This window comes from Chelonia mydas, chromosome 1, assembly GCF_015237465.2.
Source record: "Chelonia mydas isolate rCheMyd1 chromosome 1, rCheMyd1.pri.v2, whole genome shotgun sequence".
NCBI lineage: Eukaryota > Metazoa > Chordata > Testudines > Cheloniidae > Chelonia > Chelonia mydas.
Window position 1 is genome coordinate 163774246 of NC_057849.1, and position 24021 is coordinate 163798266.

General features: G+C 40.8%; 1 protein-coding gene across 2 annotated transcripts in view; it reads left to right on the top strand.

The window, feature by feature from the left end:
- GRIK1 (glutamate ionotropic receptor kainate type subunit 1) overlaps positions 1–24021 on the top strand; it is a 237972-nt gene that overhangs the window by 172224 nt on the left and 41727 nt on the right. For both annotated transcript variants that reach the window (XM_027832881.3, XM_037905334.2), the window contains exons 8-10: positions 10906–11013; positions 22171–22284; positions 23472–23675. In XM_027832881.3, the coding sequence (XP_027688682.2) occupies positions 10906–11013; positions 22171–22284; positions 23472–23675 (426 nt within the window). The remainder of the gene's footprint in view (positions 1–10905; positions 11014–22170; positions 22285–23471; positions 23676–24021) is intronic.

Here is a 24021-nt window from a genome sequence, read left to right on the forward strand (position 1 = left end):
CATTGCATGACTTGGACCAATTGCAACATTTCTCTTTCCTAAGCAGTGAAGAGGAACAATTGATAAGATTTCACAATACAGAGCCTTTTACTAGGAGTGCAACAAAGCCAGACAAGATCAAGGCAAATAATGTCTATTAACCATATTGTTTTATATACACATCACTTTAATGACATGTTTATCTAAAAAAAACCCACCTAATACTATAACACAGTTTTGTAATATATTTCAAGGAGTTTAATATTTTGTTTCTCAGCACCACACGAAATTAAAAATCTAAAATTCTTATTCATTATTAGTATTACACTAATGCTTACTGTACCCAGCCAAGATCAGGCTGCATTGTGCTAGGCACTGTACAAATGATTAAATATTTTAAAATACATTGATTCAGTGACAGGGTAAAACCTAAGGGCTACCTACTGGCCCACCGGGGGCTTTAAGGGAAGGGTGTGTCCTCCTTCCAGAGACCAAAAGGCAAGGGGAGAGCCCCTGGGACTTCAACCCATGCAGGCCAGAAGAAGTGCTTTGTGTTAGTGTTACTTATGAATAGGACCACAGCATTGTCATGGATTTGAATGAAGTCTGTGAAATCTTGGAAATGGGTATAAAAAGACATTTGGTTAGGCCCCAGACCATGTGGCATTGTAAGCTGGCACATATGATTGCAGCACCACTCAGATTTGGCCTGTCTGCCCCTCGGTTTCGATCTATGAATGGGTGTCTGAGCCAAACCTGGGCGGTGCTGCAATCCTGTGTGTCAGATCAAAACACCAAGAGGGGGGAGCCAGGTCCAGCCATGCAGGACAGGAGCTGCCACTGGAGAGGTGAGTGTGGTGTGTGCTCACTCTCCAGCCCACTCTCCTCTCTCTGCCCTGGGCCTCACCTCTCAGCACCACCATTATACTCTTGTTTATGCTGATGTAGTGAAAACTACATTTTGTGATTTATCATTTTTTCCCTGACTTTTGCCATGAAATTTACTAAAAATATTTGTGCCAAAACTATAGATTCTCTTATGAGTTTTTTGTTCAACCAACAAATTGTGCCCAGGGCCAAGGGTAAGGGACAAAAAACACTCAAGTGTGGTATTTTTTCCTTATGGGACTGGCAAAATAGCCTACATACCCCAATTCAGGAAGACATCCCCGTTAAGGAAGTGCTCTTAAACACATGTTTAAATCAACCGCATTTAGGAAAGCACTTAAGTCAAGGATACATAAGCGTATACTTAAATGTAAGCACAGGCTTAAATTAATCTCTAGCCGGGAAAGCACTTAAGCATATCCCTAGTCAGGAATCAGAGTGGTAGCTGTGTTAGTCTGTATCCACAAAAACAACGAGGAGTCTGGTGGCACCTTAAAGACTAACAGATTTATTTGGGCATAAGCTTTCGTGGGTAAAAAACCCACTTCTTCAGATGCAACAGTCAGGAAAGCTCTAAAATAAATGCTTAACTTTAAAAGTCAACAGGACTTAAGCTCTTGATCAAGTGCCTTCTTAAATGTGGTTGAATCTAGCTGAGGAGCATTTGCTACCAATCCCCAGATTTTGGGGCAGAGGGTTCTTGCTGCAAATCCCTCACCTAGATTACACTCCCAACTACACGATTGATTTGCCACTGTCAGAGTCTGTTCACCTGGAGTGAAATTCATCCCTTTGAAGGTGGTCAGCACAATACCTTTGCACCATTTAAAATCAGTTTAAACTTTGTTTGAAAGTTATTGTTATTCAGCAGATGAATAAGTCATTTTTAATAAATCAGTAGGTCAGAGAGAAAGGATGGGCTTGCAGATAAGGCACTGGACTGGAAATCATGAGGTCTGGGTTCAACTTCTGACTGTGCCCAGTATGACCTTGGGCAAGTCACTTAATCTGTCTGAGTCCCATCTGTAACATGTGGATAAAGAGTACTTTATTTCTATTTGAATCATAAGCTCTTTGGAGCAGGTACAGTGTACTGCTTATACAGTGTATAAGACACAATGGAATCCCAGTCTCAAACCAGTTAATACTAACCAATAGTACTGTACCATAAAATAAATAATGATCGTTTTTATATTTTGTGCTGCACTTTGTCACTTTGGTAATGGTCATTGAAAAACGTACAATACCCTAGTTCCTAGAGGGAAGAATAACTTACAAAATTAAGCTTCTCCCTCAAATCTGAACCCACTTCCCCTTTGTATTTTATTTGAAACTAAATTTAAGCTGTTTGATTTAAGCATTCAAGACATGTATCCAAGAAGAATATCTTCAAAGGCATTTCACCACACAGACTTTGAACCAAGGACACCTGAATTGTCACCCTCAAGTAATTAGGGATCATTTTGTCAAATTTCACACTGAAATGGCACACTCAAAACTTTTCTTCACTACTCTTGCACGCCATCTAGCCCAAAATGCTCTGAAAATGAGTGTTCTTGAACAGTTCAAAGAACTTCAGCTTTCATGAGAAATCCTCCCCCCTCCTTTTCTTTCACTAGCTCTCCATTTTTTTTTCAAAACTAGGTGAACATGGTGCTCATGAAAATAAGAGTCTTATAATTGGGGTCAGAGTCAGTGTATATAGACAAGCTTCACCACATTACTCTCCCTTCCCACTTCAATCCTAATTAGCGATATTCTTCACACCCTCTCAGTCCTGGACCTCTCCCAAGTAAAGATGCTGCCACATGTGGTGGGTTTTAGGTGGGGCAGATAAAAGTGCACCATCAAACGGTTTTTCTCTTATTCCTTGTGCTGGACTTGATCCTAGCTAGAGGAAAGGCAATGTATTAACCCACTATGCTATTTAACCCCCAAGATGTCAACTTTAGTAAAAAGACTAATTGTATGAATCACTCAGTTGATGAGAGACTTTAAGCAGCTTTTCTATTACAATTTCAACTCTAACCAAAAGCAATATCATCAGTTAACTGTGAGGGATCTCTTTACAATTCTAAAAAATCAGGGACTTTGACTTCAGACTAATAAACCAAAGGAAGATCAAACTTTCTCTTGTTCATTACTGCTCAAGATGGCTTACAATGGAATTGGCTATATACTGTGTAGCAAGTTTTGTCTTGGAGAAGTGAGCTATAGTATTTCCTGTCCATGTGTAGTACAGTAAACCAAGGTTTGCCTAAATCTTTCAGATACCTGAATTGTGCACATTTTGTGAAGTTGATAAAAACCTTATGAGAAATGTGAAAGACACGTGATTCAACAGTACATTTGAGAAGCATTTCTAAAACACGGTGTCGTTAAAAAAAAAAAACTGGGGCCCATCACATACGTAATGCAATACACTCTATATAGCTTTACATCTAACTGTTTTACAATCAACCGAAAACAGCAAAATAAAATTGCAAGCATTATCAAATTCCAGACTTTGGTCTTGCCTGAGAAATATAGAGGATCAGATTTCCTAACACCCAATGGAAGCCACTTCCAACTGTTTTCACTGGGCTTGCTGAACTACTCAGCACTGTCACTAAATGCTATTTGAAGAGAGTAGTAATATAATTGATAAAGAGCTTATGCTAATATCTATTCAACAATGTGTTGTGATGACAAATAGTAGCTCTATGGTAGTAGTCAAAAAGCAAAAGTTAGGTAAGCAAAAAGCTAAGAGTGAGAAAAGCAGCTCCCATCAACTTCCTAACTATCACTGCCAATCAGATAATATAATTTATATCTTCCCTGAATGTGCATTAATTCTCATAACTTGGAATTTTATTCTGTTTTCCAGTTTAGCATTCCAAGTTTTTCAGAGCAGCAAGCATGTCTACCTCTGTATTTGTACTGCACCTTGCACAATAGGGTCCTGAACAAAGCCAGAGTAAATGGTCATCCTTCCATTTTGTATAGGATGTGCTAATGAAAACAAAGACAAATCTGAAATGGAAAAATATTTTCCTGTTTTCTAACTAGCTCTACTTAAACCCTTTATTTAATATAGCCTGGCAATGCAGCAATACTTTGCTGTTAGAATACTTTTCACACAAAGAACTCAAAGCATTTTACGTACAATTAAGAAAGCCTCCTAATACACCTGTGAGGTAGGTATTTTTGTCCCTATCCAGGATGCAGAAAAGGAGGCAAAGAGAAGGTAAAGGTGACCTACAGAGGATTTTAAAAAATTGGCACATGCCTAGGAATGTGGAAAGATACTTTTTAAAAAGTGGATTTTATTTGCTTGCTTTCTTTTACTTTAGAAATCTTAGGAATTATTATTTCCCCCTTGATTTGGTTAGGGTCTCAGAACCTCTGTATGGTGATCTCTGATGGGAGGAAAGTAGAATCTTTAGCAAAGATGTCCTTTCTTCAAACTCTCCATTAGGCATTAGAGAAAAATGGGGAGTTAACAAACCAAACCAAGCAAAACCACTTCAAACAGTCTCACCAAAAAATACCATCCCCACTGAATAGCTTGGATTTCAGTCCCTGGACCTTTGATGTCATAATTTAATTAGTCTTCCTATCACCACACAGTCTTACAGGTTGCCAAGACCTAAATTTCAAATGTAATAAACAAACAGGAAAAAAATTGAGCCTTGAAAATGAGAACTTTTCAGGCATATCTGTGCATCATAAAGAAGTAAAAAGAGGGCACAAGGCAATTCTTTTTTTTTTTGTAGGTCACATTTAAGTAACTTGCCAAATGCCATAAAAACAAAAATAAATAACCCCACAACACTGGGAAAACTGGGACTAGAATCCACGGCTGAAATCTTGGCTCCATTGAAGTCAGTACAAGTTGTACCATTTATTTCAATAGGGCCAGGAATTCATCCCAAGGCCCCGTGACTTTTAGTCTCTGCTCTAACTACTAGACCACGAATGATCTCTTCATTTTAAGCATATAGTCATACTCAATGGGCTAGATCTTCAGTTGTTGCTAATCAGCACCACTCCATTATCTTCAGTGAGGACCTTTTCCAATATTTCTATTACACAGAGAAAACTGTGCACTGTCTACAGGAAAACTGGATTTCAAGCTCCACATTTCTAATGAGGCCTCAACCTAGTCTCTGAATTTGCATCCATAATTTTACACAAGCAATATGGAGAGAGCCCAAATAGCCAGTTTAAGGGCCTAATCCAAAACCCACTGAAGTCAATAGAAAGGCTTCAACTAACTTCCGTGGCCTTAAGATCCGGCCCTAAATGCTCAAATTCCAGTGGTACGTGCACGCACAGTAATTGACTATGCAAAATGTAGAGGCTATTGTTTTTTTTTTTAATGTGGCTCATTGTCAGCTTTGTGACTCTCTCAGGTCAATAACAGTGCTATTTATAGTTATATAAATTTGCAGATGCCTAGTTATATCTGCAAGGCTTTCTGGGGAGAAGGGAGACAAAGTCATTTAGCATTTGTAACGAAAGATATATTTCACATTTCCACACAAGATACAGCTTAACATCCCTTTGGTCTGCTTTAATATTATATAACAATTCAACTGTCCTGTGACAGATGCAAAATGTCAGAAGACCTTGCACACAACTGAGTTTGAGCTTGATGTTGTGCAGCATCTCAATGATGCATGGCAAAGAGAATGAATTTTCTGTAGTGGGTGTAGTTTTAAAGCAGCATTTACACCAAGCAGTTCAGCCAGCGGCCATATTTAGTGATCCTTTGGGCTGGTTATTTTTAAAAGCTATTAATTTAAGGTTGTGGTAACCTGGACCTTAATCATTTTGCAAGTACTTAGTCACATATATTCATACATATTCTATATATTTCACACACACATACATTCACTCTTCCTCCTCTCCCACGCTTTTCTCAAACCACTACCACCTATGGATAAATCATGGAAACCTGCGTTGTTTCCTATTGGTGTATTATCCTCAAATATTGGAGATAGTTGAGATGAAGCTTGAGACTGAAGAGGCAGTGCTTGATTAGATGCCAAATGGAAAACCAATGGACAGGTCCAGGAAAAAGTCAGGTTACACAGAATATTGGAGAACATGGAAAAATCAATAGAAAAGAGGGAATGTACAGACATCAAGTCTCTCATAAGAACATAAGAATGGTCATACTGGTTCAGACCAAAGATCCATCTAGCCCAGTATCCTGTCTTCCAACAGTGGCCAATGCCAGGTGCCCCAGAGGGAATGAACAGAACAGGTCATCATCAAGTGATCCATCCCCTGTCGCCCATTCCCAGCCTCTGGCAAACAGAGGCTAAGGACACAATCTCTGCCTGTCCTGCTTGATAGCCATTGATGGACCTATCCTCCATGAACTTATCTAGTTCTTTTTTGAACCCTGTTATAGTTTCTCTGTGAAGATCCCACAGTAAATATTCTGGGGATAATTTAAGATCTTAGAAGTAAAGACTGCTTGATTACATTTTTATATTGCTATGGCATTTTGAAGAAGCTGAGATTCTGAAATCTAAAACCCCCCCACAACCGATGACTGTCATTGTAATGTTTGGTTTCAGAGTAACAGCCGTGTTAGTCTGTATTCGCAAAAAGAAAAGGAGTACTTGTGGCACCTTAGAGACTAACCAATTTATTTGAGCATGAGCTTTCGTGAGCTACAGCTCACTTCATCGGATGCATACTGTGGAAACACATTGTATATTGTAATTATAATTGTAATATTAGTCTCACAGAGAGTACGTCTAGATGGCAATCACTGAGGGTAACTGCAGTTCAAGCCAATGTGCCTGAGCTAGCTTGAATCTAGCTAGCTCAGATCCTAGAACAGTGAAGCCAGAGCAGCTTTAGCACAGGCCGGCCCTGTGAATAGTTGCGCACAGTTCTGAGAGGGTTTGTGCAGCTCATGCTGGCTTCACTGCTCTGAGACCCAGGCTAGTTAGATTAACTCACCCCCAGTGATAGAAATCTAGATATAACCAGTGAGCGACAGAGAATGCTGCAAGCAACTAATTGAAGTACTTTGGATAGACATATTTTAAATAAATCAAAATAAATACATCATAAAAATAAAACTAGTTGGGCAGACTTATGGCAGCTTGACTTCCTCCCAGGGCATTCCTCTTTCTGAGGCCTGGTCTACACTACACAGTTAGGTCAATGTAAGCCGCCTGGTGTTGACCTAGCTGTGGAAGTGTCTTCACTTAAATTTGGCTCCCGCCAGCGTAAGTGCCTCTCTACGCCTATATAGTAACACTACCTCCCTGAGCAGCGTAGAGTCACGGTCAATGTAATTAGATCAACAAAGTGTCAGTGTAGATACTATTGCTTATTTCAACTGTTACTGGCTTTCAGGAGCCATCCTACAATGCCCCTTCCTCTCCAGAGTGGGGTTTGTACGCCCCCTCACGCTGCCTGAGAAAGGATTCATGTTTTGATGTCAATGGTAGTGGAGCATGGTCTAAACATAAGATTGTCTGGGTACATTTGTAACACTGAGATTTGAATTTAGACAGATTCCTCCCGAAGATAAATATTTATTAATTCCTCATGACACGAAGAGTAGTATATGTACTGCATATTATAATTACTTGCTAACACTCAGGTTTGAAAAAAATGAAGGCTATTGGAAACACAAGAGAACATTAAACCCATCGGCTGTACAAAGATTTGAACTCTAAAGTTGTCAGCTACTGAAAATTGATTGCAACTGAAACTATTGACTTTGTTATTGATCTGTTGATTGGCTTTGGATGGAACTAAGGCTTAATATTGATTCTGGTTGATGAACTGAAAATATAAAGAAAATAGAAATGAAAATATTACTCACATGATAAAATATAATTTTAGAGTAGTGCATCTGATTGTGAACCTCTGTTAAACACTGCATTGTCCTACTGCTGCCAACAAGACCCCGAATGAAAAGTATTGTAGGAGTTCATTTCCTGACCTCTTTTGACCATGGTACTATTGTCGGATGCAGCCCCTAAGTTTGAGATTTAAGAGAAGGATACTGCAAACACAAGTTAATGAACTTAATTATTTTTAATTAAGCTACAGCCATACTCAAAGCAGCCAAAATCAAGTGGAAGATAATATACATCAGCGTTTTAAATTGTGCCCTAACTTCTACTCAAGTCAAAAGCAAAGACAAAGTGCAAAAAAGCAATTTCTTTTGATGAATTACCTGATTAGGTTCTGATTCACTTTTATTATACCTTGTAACATTTAACATGGAATGACACTAGAAAATTAAAATTGCTATACATCTTGCATATAAAAGCATGAAATCTTGCTGCACTGTTACACAGTTATGTGAATTCTCACTGTACTGAAAGTTCTGCTTCATTTCTGTTAGTTAATTACATCTGAGAACTGTGTAACTGATTTTCCATCATTTGCCTGACCACATGATATCTACTATGCGCCAACATCCTTGAGTTACCTGATCGTTCCCTAGAAGTGATTATGGACTATTCTTTCTTGGAACTGACATAGTTCACTTTAGGGGCCAAATTCTGGTCTTATTCATAGTTTATAAGGCCAGAAGGGACTACTGTGATCATCTAGTCTGACCATTTCTAAAAACAACCTCCTGTATAGCATAGGCCATAGGGCTTCCCTGAGCATATCTTGAAGCCAGGGGGAGATTTGACTTCAGAAGGACTAGGATTTGAACTTAAGTGGGTAGTCTTTGGCCCATATCCTGCCATCAGTTTTTGAGGAAGGCTTTCTATAATTTCATAGGGCATTCAGGGCATAAAAAAAGGTTATGATATGACTGTCTGCAAATACCCCATTTTTATTCTTCCAGTATCTTTGCAGACAGAAATGGACATTCAAAAGCACCTAAATGATTTAGGATCCCAAATCCTCCTTTCAAAAGTAATTTAGACACTTAGGAGCACAAGTCACATTGACTTTCAAAATTTGAAAATTTTACTGGTAATTCTTTTATTCAAGACCATAATACGTTTAATGGAGGAGTCAGGCACGTGATACAGTGACGACAAATGTGAATTGTTAGTGGCAAATCACTGTCTACAAATAAACTGATGTAAAAAAAAAAAGATCATTTAGACAAGATCCATCATTACAACTAAGTGATGGTGATCATGTTAGAGGAAGAAATTGAACTGGTCTCATAAAACAAAATGCATCAACATGTACCTTCTCATATGCACATTTTAGTATCTTACATCACCGAATCAAAATATGACCTGCATAGTCAGAAAATATGTTTAATTGTTTATGGGTGGGATTTCCATACACTCCTGCATGATTTAGGAACACAAGCCCTGCTGAATGGACGGCTTGTGCTCCTAAATTCCGTAGTCACTTTCAAAAATCCCACCCTACTTCCATAACATTTAGATACAAGCTCTAACCATAGCAGATTTGTTTGATATACATGGTGATGGCAAACCTGTGTCTGAGATTAATCCCTGAAGATTCAGAACTACGTGCAGATTAAACAAGAACTGGTTACATTTGCTGATTTTATATTTATATTTGTTGATTTTATTATGCATCTTTTTTTAAAAGCCACCTAAAATAAATCAAATGAAGAACAAAAAAGAAAAGTATAGCAGAAAAGCCTGTAATTTAAGAATTATAACTCTGGCACGTATGTGGAAGCTATGTCATAATGTATATCTTCCTTGTACTTTTGAAGAAATTAATCTAATGTGGGGGGGGGTCTCTAAAATAGATTACAAAAATTGTTTTCAGTTTAAAATCCATCAAATCCTTCTTTCTAGTTGATAATATTCAGCAGTGGGACCAAAATACGCAGGCAACATAGCATATGGTCTAATTTTAAAAGGTGCAAATATTTGGTTTATATTGGGAAAGAACACAAGATGTAGCAATCTTATACTTCATTAGAGGTTGTTTTAGAACAGAGAATTGACAACCACAATTCAGAATAATCCTTGGTTGTATCTACTATACACTGTTATATACAATAACCCTAGCTGAATATACTGTGATATACAACAAATGCCCCCGTTTAATTTCTTCCCTGATATTAAAGCTTAAAGGAAATTGTGAAGGTGCATTTTTATTTAATTATGTTAAAATGCACCTTGATTCAGAGAGTCTATGCAAACTCTGATGCACCACCTATGCCCCATTTAAATCTTGTATTAAAGACTTGAGTGTAACTTAAGTAAACCACGGGGCTTTTTGCCAGCCTCCAAGAAAGCCTGCTCCTGCTTCCATTGAAGTCAATGGGAGTTGTGCAATGGACATCTATGGAAGCAGAATTGGGGTCACAATTTGAAGAGCATTATTTTAATTATAAATAAGATTTGTCTCATGTTTTTCAAAAAACAAAAAAAACTTCCTCAGTGACCACTGAAGCTGCCTGTATATTAGTTATAAATGTAGTCCTCCAGAAAATGAGCTGACCAAAGTTATTTAGGCTGAGATTTTCAGAGGAGTCTAAGGGCATTAGGACCCTAATCCCTTGGCTCTAGGCAGAATTAAACCACAATCTGTTCAACAGTCCAAACAGTGAGTGATGAAAGCCCTTCACAAGTTACCAGCGCTAGGTGAAATTTGAGATTCTGTGCATCGGGCTCCTGGAGTGGATTTGGCAGGGGTGATGTGAGTGTCACTTTAAAGGAGAAAAACCAAAATCAGACTGTTTTTGGGCACTCTGGCAACTTTGGATGGTTAGTTGGTTCAGCTAATGAACCCCACAGATTCTGGCAAGGAAGGGAATGAGGCTTCAGCAACATTTTACAGACGATCACAGCTGACGACCAGATCACAATGTGCCACAGTAAAACCCATGGGGTGGGGGAGGGGAGTGCTCAGGGATAGGAAAACTCCCCTGGTGATGTTCTCCAAATCATTCAGTCTGCTTGGCAAGGTATAGTGGGGAGCAGGTTTGGCCCCACCCCTTTCCATGGGCCCGGCAAGGGGACAGCCATCTGGTAGGCTAATAAGTGTAATATTTTTGATGGCTTTAGAATAATTGTTGCTAAACATTACATGGAAGTATGTTTTTTCATTTGTCCCTAGGCACGATGGGATGGTTTGACAGGGCGCATTACCTTCAACAAAACAGACGGCTTAAGAAAGGATTTTGATTTGGACATTATTAGTCTCAAGGAGGAAGGAACAGAAAAGGTAACTAACTGTGTTCAAACTATGAGCCATATAGTACAGTCAGTGGGACTGTGCTTATTGAAAGGTGGACCTCATGCACCATGAGGATGAAAACCTAATTTGACAGTGACATCTTGAAGCCCATTCCTCTTGACCTACATTTCCTATAGTTGAAAAAAGCTCATTCTACTTTTTAAATTGTTTGGGTTAAAGTTGAAACACAGATTGGGAGAGAGCAAAGGAGTGAGAGGGGATGAGGAAGCTGCCCTGCAGAAGATTAAAGCCTGGAGCAGGCTAGCTAAATAAGCCAACCAGAGACACCTGGTAGCTGATTTCTTATAAGGGAGCTAAGTAGTTCTTAATGGGAAGAGGAGGAAGACTGACTCTGAGAGGCTGCTGTGGAGTCAGCTTTGGCCAGAGCAGCTACAAACTGGACTTGGAGTGAGCTACCTCATAAGGACTTATAAGAGGGACTTTGTGAAGGAACCACTTTTTTCCCCCTCACCCAGGCTCTGAGGTAAAAGCCATGCCCTGAGGCAGAATTTTGGGACTCTGTCAGTGATTGGGGGATTTCCCTTTAAAGTTTATTTGGGACCACCCCCCCTCCCCCAGAAAGGAGTCCAAATGAGCCATGTGTTGATGAAACCATCTTTCATTAATGTTTCTTGTTCTCTTATGAAAGGAAACCACCTCCCAGATCCTTGTGGGAGGAAAAGTGATAGGGCTAGGGGAAAGAGACAGCCTGTCCCTCCTTCACCCTCCTATATTTGGTGCCTGAACAGGGACTTGATCTCCCCTCTCCCAAGAGAAGCCAGAAAGGAAATATTGCAATTAGTAATATAGCAGCAAGAGATAGAGAAGGAGTGAAATCATCAGTTCTAGCAGGCCTTACTAGCCCTTTCCTCCCCCCACTCACTCCATCAGTGCATGGAGAAGGCCCAGATGGCCAAACAAAGAATGGAATTGGTAGTTCCAAGCCAAGGTGGCCAGACTGTTCATTCAAGGTTCACTGAGCACTCCCATGAGGGTGCTCTCTGCTGAGGCTCTCCCAGGGCCCACCCTAACCAAACTGACTAACTCCACCTCAAAATCTTCCTGCCAATCTTTGAGTGGGTGGCTACCACTGGCTATGAGAGGAGCTCCTGGGCCATCCAGCTTGCCCCTTTTCTAACCAGGTAGGCCCAGACTGCTTATAGGGCCCTATGTGGAGACAAAGCCCAGTCCTACTCCACCCTGAAGGCTGCCATATTGGATTGGTTTGGATTCTCACCAGTGGTCTACCATAGGAAGTTTCAAGAGGAAACATTTCCAAAAGGAGGCAGCCCATGGGCCATTGCCCAACAGCTCTGAGATTTGGCTACTTGCTGGCTGACCCCAGAAACCAAGACCATGGGCAATGTCATAGATACCATTGTTTTGGAATAGGACTTAAAAATTCTCGCAGTAGCAGTAAAAGCCTGGGTCCATTGGTTCCATCTAGCACCCATTGCAGGAGCCATGGAGGTGACAGAAAACTTTTTGGAGGCAGAGGCCTCAGGCCTTGGGAGCACCACCCCTTCCTGTTTCCCCATGGTAACTCAAGAGTCATTGGAGCTGCATTGGGTTTCAGCACCCCTGGAATATGGAGGTGCCCACACTACTTGGCCACCCTCAATGGACAGAGCCCCTACCTTCCTGGGCACTCTGAGCCTCCAGGCGCCAGAGTGGACTTCATCTACCTTTCAAGAGGGTGTGATCATATGTTATCAGTGTGGGCAGTTGGGACACATGCAGTGAGAGTACCCTCTCCTGGAGAGTGATTATCTAGGGTGTCACTTTGGCCAACAGGGCAAGACCTCAAATCTGCCAAAGCGGGATGCCAAAAGACTCTTCTTGGTTCCCATCAAGTTAGACTACACCTCATAGATGGGCTGATGGACTCCGGCTTTGGGCAAATGCTCCTGCACCAAGATTTGTTCCTGCCCAAAGCCTTCCAATCAAACTGTCCAAATCTTCTACATACGTGGAAAAGGTGCACTTATCTGACTGTCCCTATTATCTTACAAGTCGCTGACTACATGGGGTGTCTCCAGGTGGATGTAGCGGAGCACCTTCCCTGGCCCGTAATCCTGGGTCACGATTAGCGTACACCTCTCCATGCTCATGAACAGAAACTCAGTGCTCCTTACCCCAGGCAACTCTCAAGGGCCCAGGAAGACTTGAGCCTGTGCCGGGACTGGGGCCTATAGAGAATCCATTCCAAGAAGAGGACCACCTGCAACTGACCTCCCAACAGACCCCCATCACACTCTGCCCATAAGCGAGTCAGAGACCCTTAGACTAGATGATACCTTTTGACTTCATCACTGCTCAGGATGAAGTTCAGGCCCTCCAAGAATGTTTCAACAAGGTAGCTGTGATCAATGGGGAAGCCACCTAAGAACACTGTTACCCAACAATTTCCCCATTTCAAGTTACATAATGAAATTCTGGACTGGGTGAAGAAACAACCTCACATGGAAGAGCCCAGGGTCCAGCTCCTAGTTCTCAAACCAGCTCATCAAGAACCGTTGAGACTAGCACACTCTGTCCTGATGACTGGACATCTGGGTAAGGCAAAGACATTTGGAAAACTACTGGCCCAATTCTTTTGGCTGAGTATATTTTAGGAAGTAGTGGATTTTTGTTGTCCTGCCCAGATTGACAGAAGGTAGCCCCTAAGGAATGAGGCCGGGCTCCCTTAATATCCATCCTTCTCATAACAACCCCTTTGTATAGGGTGGAGATTGACATGGTAGGCCCCCTTGAGAAAAGTGCCTGGGGTCACATTTATTTCATACTCATCAACTATGCCATAAGGTAACCAGAGGCTGCTCTCTTGCAGAACACTATCGCTTTCACCCTCATGCAAGAGCTACTGCAGATCTTTTCCGGGTAGGCCTTCCTTCAGAAATTATCCAGGGGTCTTGTTCCTCTTAAAGGTTTGACTCTGGATCTTGGTCCTACCATCCTCAGACCAATGGCCTACTCGAATGGTTTAATCAGACTCTTAAGTTGATGCTAAGAAAGTTCGTTGGGACAGAAACCAGAGACTGGGATCAATTGCTGCTGTTCCTTTTATTTATGGCACAAGAAGTTCCACAGGCATCTACTGGCTTTTCCCCTTTTGAAATTCTCAATGGAAGACAACCCTGAGTATCTTAAATCTGGGTCGAGCAGTCATGGGAAACCCAGCCTACCCACTTATGTCCTCCACTATGTCCTACAAATGAAAGAGAGACTGGAGTGCCTTGGTCATTTTGCCAGGGCCAACGTATTCCAGGCCCAGTAGAGCCAGGCTTGGCAGCATAATAAGGGAGCTAGGATGAGGGTATTCCAGCCTGGCAACCAAGTCCTCCTATTTCTTCCCAGCTGAGAGAATAAACTCCTAGCCAAATTTCAGGGTCCCTATGAGGTCCTCTGTGTTGGGCCAGCTGATTTCAAGGTTTACTACCCAGACTGACAAAGGCCAAAGGAGATTTACCACGTAAATCTGCTGTGACCTTGGAGGGTGCAGAATATATCTTCATCCATCCAGAAAAAGATGAGATTTAGGACCCCAGCTCCCAGAACCAGTTGCGGTAGGGGTCAAAGGGACCCCACTTGGCAGTGGGTTGTCCACTGACCAGAGAGGGCAATTAAAGACCTGGTGTGGGCATACTAGGACGTACTTTACCCATTTCCAAGACAAACCTCACTAGGCTCCCACCACATTCAGATAAAACCCAGTTGAAGCCTGGAGCAGGCTTGCTAAATGTACCTATCCTGAAAGGGTTAAAATCCCACTCAATACAGGAGGTCCAGGAGATGTTAAAGTTAAGCATAATTGAAACATTGAAGGCCCTGGTCTAGTCCAATGTGGTCCTTGTACCTAAAGCAGATGGGCCATTCGATTCTGCATAGACTTCCACCAGATAAACGTGATCTCTGACTTCACTAGAAGCTCCCCTCAATGATCTCATTAAAAAATAGCTTCTCAGCAAGTCACTTGGTCCCCCCAGAGTGCCCAGTATTCAGAGAAAGTAAAGAGATTCTCTGTAACAAACCTGTATTGTGTAGCCCTGATTTTTCAAAAGAATTTATTTTACACACTAATACTGGGCCCTGGGAGCAGTACTGCCCCAGAAGTTCCATGGCCAGGAACACCCTATTCTGTATATGAGCAGGAAACTCCTGGACTATGAAATGTGGTATTCGATCCTCGAAGGAATGCCTAGCAATACACTTTGTGGAGAAAATCCTGCGCTATCAGCTGTTTGGGATCCACCTTCTTCTCATCATTGACCATACGGGACTCCAGTGGCTCCAGACGATGCCCAGGTCACCGTTGGTACCTCACCTTACAGCCCTTTCATTTTCGTATAGACCATCATCCTGACAAGAACCACCAGTATGTGCACTCTCTGTCTGGGATGCACGAAGATGGAAAGCCACACAGTGAGTGCTCTGACAGACCCACTCAAAGGCAGAGAGCCAAGGAATGAGAGGGAGTGAGGGAGCTGTCCTGCAGGAGACCTGAAGTCTGGATCAGGCTTGCTAAATGAGCTAACCAGAGACACCAGTGCAGGGAAGGAATCTCAAGCAGTTGATTCCTTATAAGAGAGCTGAAGCATTTTGGGGGGCGGAGAACGGGACAAAGACTCTGAGAAGCTGCAAAGGAGTCAGCTTTGGGCAGCACAGCTGGATGCAGGGTGAGTCACCTCATAAGAAATTACAAGAGATACTCTGCTAAGGAACCCCTTTTTTTCCTCACCCATCCAGGCTCTGAAGTAAGAGCCATGCCTTAGGACACATTTTGGGGCTCTGAGAGTGATTGGAAAAGCTGCCTTTTAAGTTTGTTTGGGACCCACTCCCACTCAGAAAGCCCAAAAGGCTGTGTGTTGATGAGACAAACTTTCATTAAAGTTTCTTGGGCTCTTGTTAAAGAAAACTTGCCTCCCTAGATCCTTCCAGAGGGCAGCAGGTGTTGGGGTCGGGTGGGAAGGAGACAGGTCACCCTTCCCTCATTCTCCTACACAGAAACTGAGAAGATTTTTGACTTTTGCAATTCATATTATCTTACATATCTGGGTACTGAATAGGAATCTGGAAATTGCAGTCATTATCTTAAGTGAAAATATATTTTCTTTTGCTCTTCCTGTGAGGTTTTGCTCTTCCCATGCCTCACTGTGTCAATTCACATCCTGTAAATCAAGTTTAAATGTCATCTCAATCTTATAACTCCCCACAAAATTAATGGTCGGCAAGTTGAACGAACTTCTATGTAGGTACCATCAGACAATAAACCGGTGTGCCTTGTAAAGAATAGGATCTGTATTTTAAAGAAGGTGATTTTTTTTTTAACGTCCAGAGGTTTAGCCATGTTATATATCTATTGTGCAATTTTTAATAAGTGCGTATTGAGGAGGTGCGGGGGGGGGGGGGGCAGTAAGGAATTTAAGTAATATTTTCAAAACAAGCTGAAATACTAAAAATTGTTTAATTATTGAAGATGAGCCAATCAATTATATTTTCACCCCCATCCCTAATTACTCATTGTTCCACTAAAATGGTTATGCTATTGAGGAAAAATGAAATTAGTTGTGGTCTATTCTGTTGAGATTAAACAGTGTTCTTTGGGGTAAGCGTCTGAATTTGGTATTACACTCAAGCAAAGGTCAAGCAAAATCACATTTCATCAGGACATGCTTGAGAGTCCTGTAAATTGCAAAGCTATACTTCAGAAATAATCTGTGTGAAAAGGTCTTGTCTCCCTTATATTGTCATTTACCAGTTGTCCTGAGGATGCAGATTGGACACCTATCTGGGCCTTCTTTTTGTTAAATAAAACAAAAGCAAATAATCCACATTTGTAGGCTAGCAGATTGGGAAGATACTAAAGAACCTACCTCTCTTTCCTTATTTAATACACAAGAATAAGAAAAAGCACCTTATCCCAGAGGATTCCATTTAGGCTCTGATCTATAATAACAGAGACAAAGCTACTGCTGTTATCTCAAGCATCATATTGTCAGCTAGATCTAATTACTACTAGCAAAAATGAAGGATACAGAAGTCTCTGAATTTATTGGAACCAGCACAGTTCTGCTGTGTGGTATAGAGGGTAGGATACCAAACACCACTCAGGGGCTCCATGCACCCTGTGCACCAAGGAACTGTGCTCAACAGGGCTCCCTGTGTTCCAGCTAGAGAGGAAAGGGGGGAAATGGGAGGTGTAAATTATGAAAAAGTTAGAGTTCTTGATTTATAGAGATCAGTGCTTAATGTCAACTAAAAACAACTTTGTTTCTCCTCCCACTTAAAATATTTGGCTCAGTGGATTTGCATTTTGATTCTGAATAATCATCTATGAGTTAATTGAGACATAACTACTAGCATCCAACTCTCTAAACTGGTTTCACTTTTCATCTTTAATGAAGCACTCTGTTTATTTTTCTCTTTACCAAGGCTGCTGGCGAGGTTTCTAAGCATTTATATAAAGTGTGGAAGAAGGTTTGTACACAGACGGGTGATGCAAGAAACCTTCAGGTTGGGTCTTAAAACTCATCCTTTGGGTTTTGACAAATGGATCTCAGATTGCAGTTTAGAGACAATATTCTATCTCAGAGTGTACTTTTCTGTGATAGAATGAATTCCATTCCTATTCAGGATATGCACTCTAGTACTTACAAATTGTAGAGAGACCTCAGATGGATTAAATACTTTTCCCTAATAACATTTTTTTTAAATTCTCAAGGGTTAGCCTTCTTGCTCCTTCGAATGAAGGTTGGAGGCATTAAGAAAAGAAGACACCTTCACAGCTGTTCCCCTACCTTACTCATTAAAATGGGGTTTCAAGTATTAGTCTAGCCTTTAACAGCATTAATGGTGGGTGCTGTGCTAAGTGTGTGCCTTATTGACACCCCCATAAACTGTGTGCCATGAATGACTTTTTTAGTACCGTTGACTTAAGTTTTGACTACTACATTAGCTCCTGGCATACAATAGTCCATACGATTAATGGGCAATTCAGACATTCAATAACACATGTAAACTGGAAGCAAGCTTGTTTATAAACTGTCCAACTTATTCCAGGCATCTCATGCTTCCTTTTAACATATGGGGGATGCTTGGACCAATAGAAAAGGCACTAGACTGGGAATCAGAAGAACCAAGTTTTATTCTCAGGTCTACTGTGGACTCACTGAGTGGCCATAGGCAAGTCACTTACAAGACTTGATTCTCAGAAGTGCTGAGCACCCATAGCTCCAACTGAAGTCAAAAGACACTAAAGTTGCTCAGCACCTCTGATAATAAGGCCTTTAGTCTTCTGTGAGTCTAGTTTTCTACCTCTATACAAGGGGGATAATAATCTCTTACCCACCTTTGTAAAGTGCTTGGGTTATATAGATAAAAAAATGCTATGTAAAATAATAAGTATTATATATTGCATACATCTTGAAAAAAGGTTAAACTTTTTTCCCCATTTAAAAATACTTTTTTGGCACTCTACACTAGAGTAGCTTACAGTGTCCTATAGCACTCTTTTTTAAATCTAATAAAACACATACTTAATAACCTTGTTTTAATCTTCAGTGAATCAGGCTAAGGCACAAGAGATTCTATTTTCCTCATTACTAGTGAATAGATCATCCTACCTGACATACAGAAGCTTATTGAACCAATCTAGCTTTTGACTCTAGGCATTTCATGTTAAGTTGAATTAATTTAAACCAAATTACAATTGGTTCAGAACACAGACTCATTGAGAAGGGCATATTATATGTCTTGAATTTGTCACTAAACTGCAATAAACCCCTCCAGATTCACCATAATTATGTAATACCTTGGCCTCATTCATCCAATGCCCTTCTGACCTTTTTCATTGTTAGTATCAAGACTGACCTACAGTGTCATTCCTTTAATTTTAATGTACAGTGGCCATCTTGATGTATTCTGTACACACTATGACTGTGCTATTCCATGTTCTGTATGACCGTTCTGCTCTTCCTCATTGCCAGCTACTTCAAGCACACCAGTGTGTCAGGAAGTCAGCAAGGTTGAGCAGAATAGCTTTTGATTAATGTGCACTGCCCCAGAACAAATTAAAAGAAACTAGCCACTTATCATGGCCCCAGATTAACTAAATTGATAATACCCAACACGTCATGTATATGAATAATTTTCAGATCAATAATCCCAAATTGATCTCCTTCTGGAAGCAAAAGAAACCTAAAAGACATGCATGTGTGTGTCTTAAGGGGAGGCGAAAGAATCATGAACAATGTTATCCCAATTAAAAATGTCCTAGGAGGAGAAATGGTTAGCTAAAGAATTTGACAATGGGATCTGTGGGCTTTCAGCCATAGATAGTTTGAATGATTTAATTGTTATTGTAATATTTATATAATAGCGATCCCCAAAATCCCAATCAGGAGCAGTGCCCCATTGTGCTGGGTTCTGGACAAGGAAAGACAGTCCCTGCCTCAGTTAATAATCTCAACGAATTCCACCTTGGTCAGTAGTGACTGACCATCTGACAGCTGATGGAGGTGTACAATATGTGAGGCAAGTCAGCAATTTCAGTCTTGGTCTGATCTGGCAGCCTTGTTGGCAATCTCAGCAGGGAGGCACTGAAAGCTGGTCCCTCCAGGATACGGTTGAAATGCGCTGGCAGACCAGTGTGATGAAGCATGCTGTTCCGAGGATGGAGTATGCCAGTCCCCAAAGCCGTCAATCTGGTACCTTTCACAAACTTCCAATTTAAAATATATATATATAAAGATATATATATATAATATATATATCGGACCAGACTCTGAGCTGGCCCTGTCTCTTTAAATTCAAGGTAAATTGGTTAACTCGTCTAACCTAAGATGGTAGATGATGTTTCTGATGTCATTCCAGACAAATCAATGCGTGTGGATCATTACATGGGTATTGATCATATTTAAATTGGCAGTTGAATGCAGATGGCTTACATACCATTTTCGTATTGATTTTGCTCCTCACAGTGGAGGATGCTATTTCATTAGTTCATGTTAAGAAGAAAATCTTTCCATGCAATTAAAGTAAAACCTGTGGTGAGCTTTGTAAAATGTATCGTTCTTCAGTAACAGATATTTTGATTCTGTATTTCTGGTTGTTTGACAGTTAACTTTGCAAGATTCTTTTTCTAACCTTTCAAAAGCCTGGAATGTTGGTACAGGGAATCTGCTCGCTTTGTGCATTTTTTGCATTAATTTGGTCTAAGGCATATCATGCTTCATTCATCAAGTTTTCTAATAGCATAGAAAGATACTGAATACTCTCTAAACATCTTCTGCATGTGTCATTTCATCACAAGTGTCTAACAATAGATCGATAATGAAAAGCTCCATTTTCAAATTGCTGTACTCAGATGTCACTTCAGGGCCTAATCCTGGAAATGCTCAGTGCCCTCCATCCCCACTGAAGTCAGTTCCCGTTGAAATGACAAATTCAATCCAATAAAAATGGAGGGCACATAGGCCCAGATCCACAAAGGTACTTACATGCCTAAACCCCATATTTAAGCACCTAAATCCCAGCTTTAGGCTCCTCCGCTATACACAAAACTCCTGCTCAACTGCCACCTAACTCTGTAGGCACCTAGACTCATTTAGCACCTACATTTCTGCTGTAAATATCCCCTAGGTGCCTATGTTTCTGCCTCTAGGCATGCACACTGCAGCCCCGTTGTAGGCACCGAGGCACCAATCACCCACCTAAGCCCCAATGCAATCCACAGACTGCGGGAAAGATAGGCAGAGGAGTGCATGTCTTGCTTGGGTGGCCTGATCTGGTGGTAGGGAGAGAATGTTAAAGCGGAGGGAGACCCACACATAGTCTAGTGGCTAAGTCACTCACCAGAGAGATGGCAGATTTCTGTTCAAATCCCTTCTCCTCATCAAGGAGAGGGGAGAATTGAATGGGGGTGGGGGGTACTCCTACATCCTAGGGGGTACCCTAACCACTGGGCTACAAGTTTTGAACTGCTTGGCATTTAGGCCCCTACTCAGCGAGGTACTTGAGCACATGTCTAACTTTAGGCACATGTATAACTCCATTGAAGTGAATGGAACTACTCATGTGTTTAGTTAGACATGTGCTTAGATACTTTGCTGAACTGGGGCCTTATGCAAAGTAGGCAAGTAGCATTTTTAATTACGCCTATCTGGAGGCACAATATTTTTTCAGGAGGAAAACTTGCGCATGCAAACTTGTGTGGGGGTCAATTATTATTGCCCAATTTCCAAATCTATACCACTTCATTTTAAAAGATATTAATACCAGAAGGATTTGGAAATAAAATCTTAAGATTTAAATTTGAATATATGTAAAATTGATATTTATCTGAATAAATTAACTTTACTTTTGTAATTTATACCACTGTAAAGATACTTATCCAAATCCATTGACATCAGTGAAAGCCTCCCTCTTGCCTATATTGGGCTCTGGATCAAGCCCTAAATGCTGGAGTTACTTATTGTGGGGATTGGAAAGGAATCTAAACCTACATTCTCCTTTAGCCTTTACTGACAAACACTGATCAGAGGTGAAATGGCATCACCTTGATGGTTCTGTCATATCAGTAGTCAAGAAGTGACTGGAATAATCATCTGTGCCTTCAGCAGGTTCAGAGCAGAAGTAAAAGGCCAGTGCATCCATCAATCTGTTTCAGCATATGTATCCAAGCTTTTAATCTGTTGTCTTGGAAAGGAAAGGTCTTGCCATATGTTTCAACTTTACCATTTACAAAAAGAAACAATTTCATTAAAATAGACATTTGACATTGTTTCCTCCTAAAAAAGTCAGCACGTTCCACTTTTGTAGTAAATTGGCAAATGCACAGCTCTATTGACATACCTTATACTCTTATGGTTAATTCATTTCAACCGGCTTTTGAAAGAGCAGAGTGTTCCTAATGATTTAAATATGACAATCAACCATTTGATGTTGTTCCCTTATTTAGAATTACAACCGGTTTGTTCCTGAAACATTTCATACTGCTGGTGTTTTAGTCTATCACAGTGATGTATGGTATCAATGTTCTTTTTTTGGACTGTGAACTATAATGCACATTTATGGAAAATTATACATAATTTCACTGAATGTGATCCCTGGGGCTTAGCAGCCATTTCTCGACTTTGTTCTGTGCAGATTGGGGTCTGGAACTCAAACAGTGGCCTTAATATGACTGACAGCAATAAAGACAGATCTACCAATATCACCGATTCGCTGGCTAACCGAACACTCATAGTCACTACCATTTTGGTAAGTCCTGCTGCATAGTGTTAATATTATTATCCATAGTGTAGAATAGATCATACATTGCTTCCATTGTTTTACATATTTATATGAAGCCTTCCTTTTCAGCCTAAGCTGCACTTCATCTTTTGTGGTTCTCTGTACCAACGTATGATTTGACAAACCACCCCATGTTTCTAGCCCAGCATACTATTTGCATATAGACACAATCAAACTGCCTACTATCCATCTATACACCAGAGTAATCACATTTCCAAATTATGTTTAGCTTATCTCTGTAGTTTGAAGAAACAATCTGTATTTCTTTCAACCAAGAAAATTTCACACACCCAAATCCTAACTTTTATAGTCAGCGTGTACGTGTTCTGACTTCTTACTACAAACAAGGTTGGACGAGAAGAGCAGCTTATGGTACAGAGTGGAGAGACAGATACTGGTACATCCTCACCAGTGTCGAATAGAAGTTACGGTGGGGAGGATGTGCTGAATTGTGTACCCTCCAGCCACCCTGATCCCTGTCTTCCTGGCCAGTGCTGCTGCTACTTGGGCTGTGCTGGCTGGTTCTGGCTCCCCTGGAGAAGGGGAAGTTGCAGATTCCTTGTGCCACAACTTCCTCCCTGCTGACTTTCCACTGCCAGGAGCCCTGCACTTTAGGTTAAAACTACAGAAGCCTGCCTTGCCCAGAGCTGAAAAGGAAATACTACGTGCACAAAACCACTCTGTCTATGCTATTTTTTATTCTCTCCCATGAATATATTGTCCAGTCAATGGCTATATGATTTCAGACTTTTTAAGGTTTGTTTTATTTAGAAAGTCAATTTTTAGGTTTCTTTTATGATTCTTCATGTAGTATTTGTTGTACTACTGCGGTATCCTTACCCATCCCTTAACATGGCACATTAGATAGTATAGATCTTGGGCCTGATTTTGGAGGGGCTGAGCACCAACTCTAATTAAAGCCAATGGGAGTAACAGGCCCTCAGATCCCATGAAACTCAGACCCAGTACATTTATAGCTAATTGATTTGGGAAATTTACTAACATATCTAAGATGACTTTTAATGGACATGGTAAATTAGTTGCACCTGTACAACTGTAGTAAATCATCCAACTATTTGTGTAATGTATAAACTGAGATTATCTGAAATGTACCTCATTTCTATCGTTACATATTTGGTGTGTTTATTCTATAGGAAGATCCCTATGTTATGTACAAAAAGTCTGATAAGCCCTTGTATGGAAATGACAGATTCGAAGGATATTGCCTGGATTTGTTGAAGGAACTGTCAAATATTTTAGGCTTCATCTATGAGGTCAAACTAGTTTCTGATGGAAAATATGGAGCCCAGAATGACAAAGGAGAGTGGAATGGGATGGTCAAAGAGCTCATAGATCATGTAAGACTGAATTGTTCTGTCTTTATTCTACTTTAACCTAATATAGTTTATAAGAAGCCAAGTCAAATGAAGTGTTTTACATTAGCAGGAGCACGAGCCATTTTCACAGAGCAGAAAAGCCCTTGAACAAAGACAAGTAATTAGGGTCTGCAGTTCTGGGGTGTTCTAGGAGGGAAGAAATATATTCCCCCATGCTGTAGACCTGATCCATGGCTATTATGATATCCCTGAGACTACAGTAGTTCCCCTGCACCCGGGCCCCTAATCTGCTGCAATGATAGTTACATCTCCGTAGCAGTAGACCCAATCTCCCCTGCACAACAGTAGGCAGGGAGCTTCCTCACTT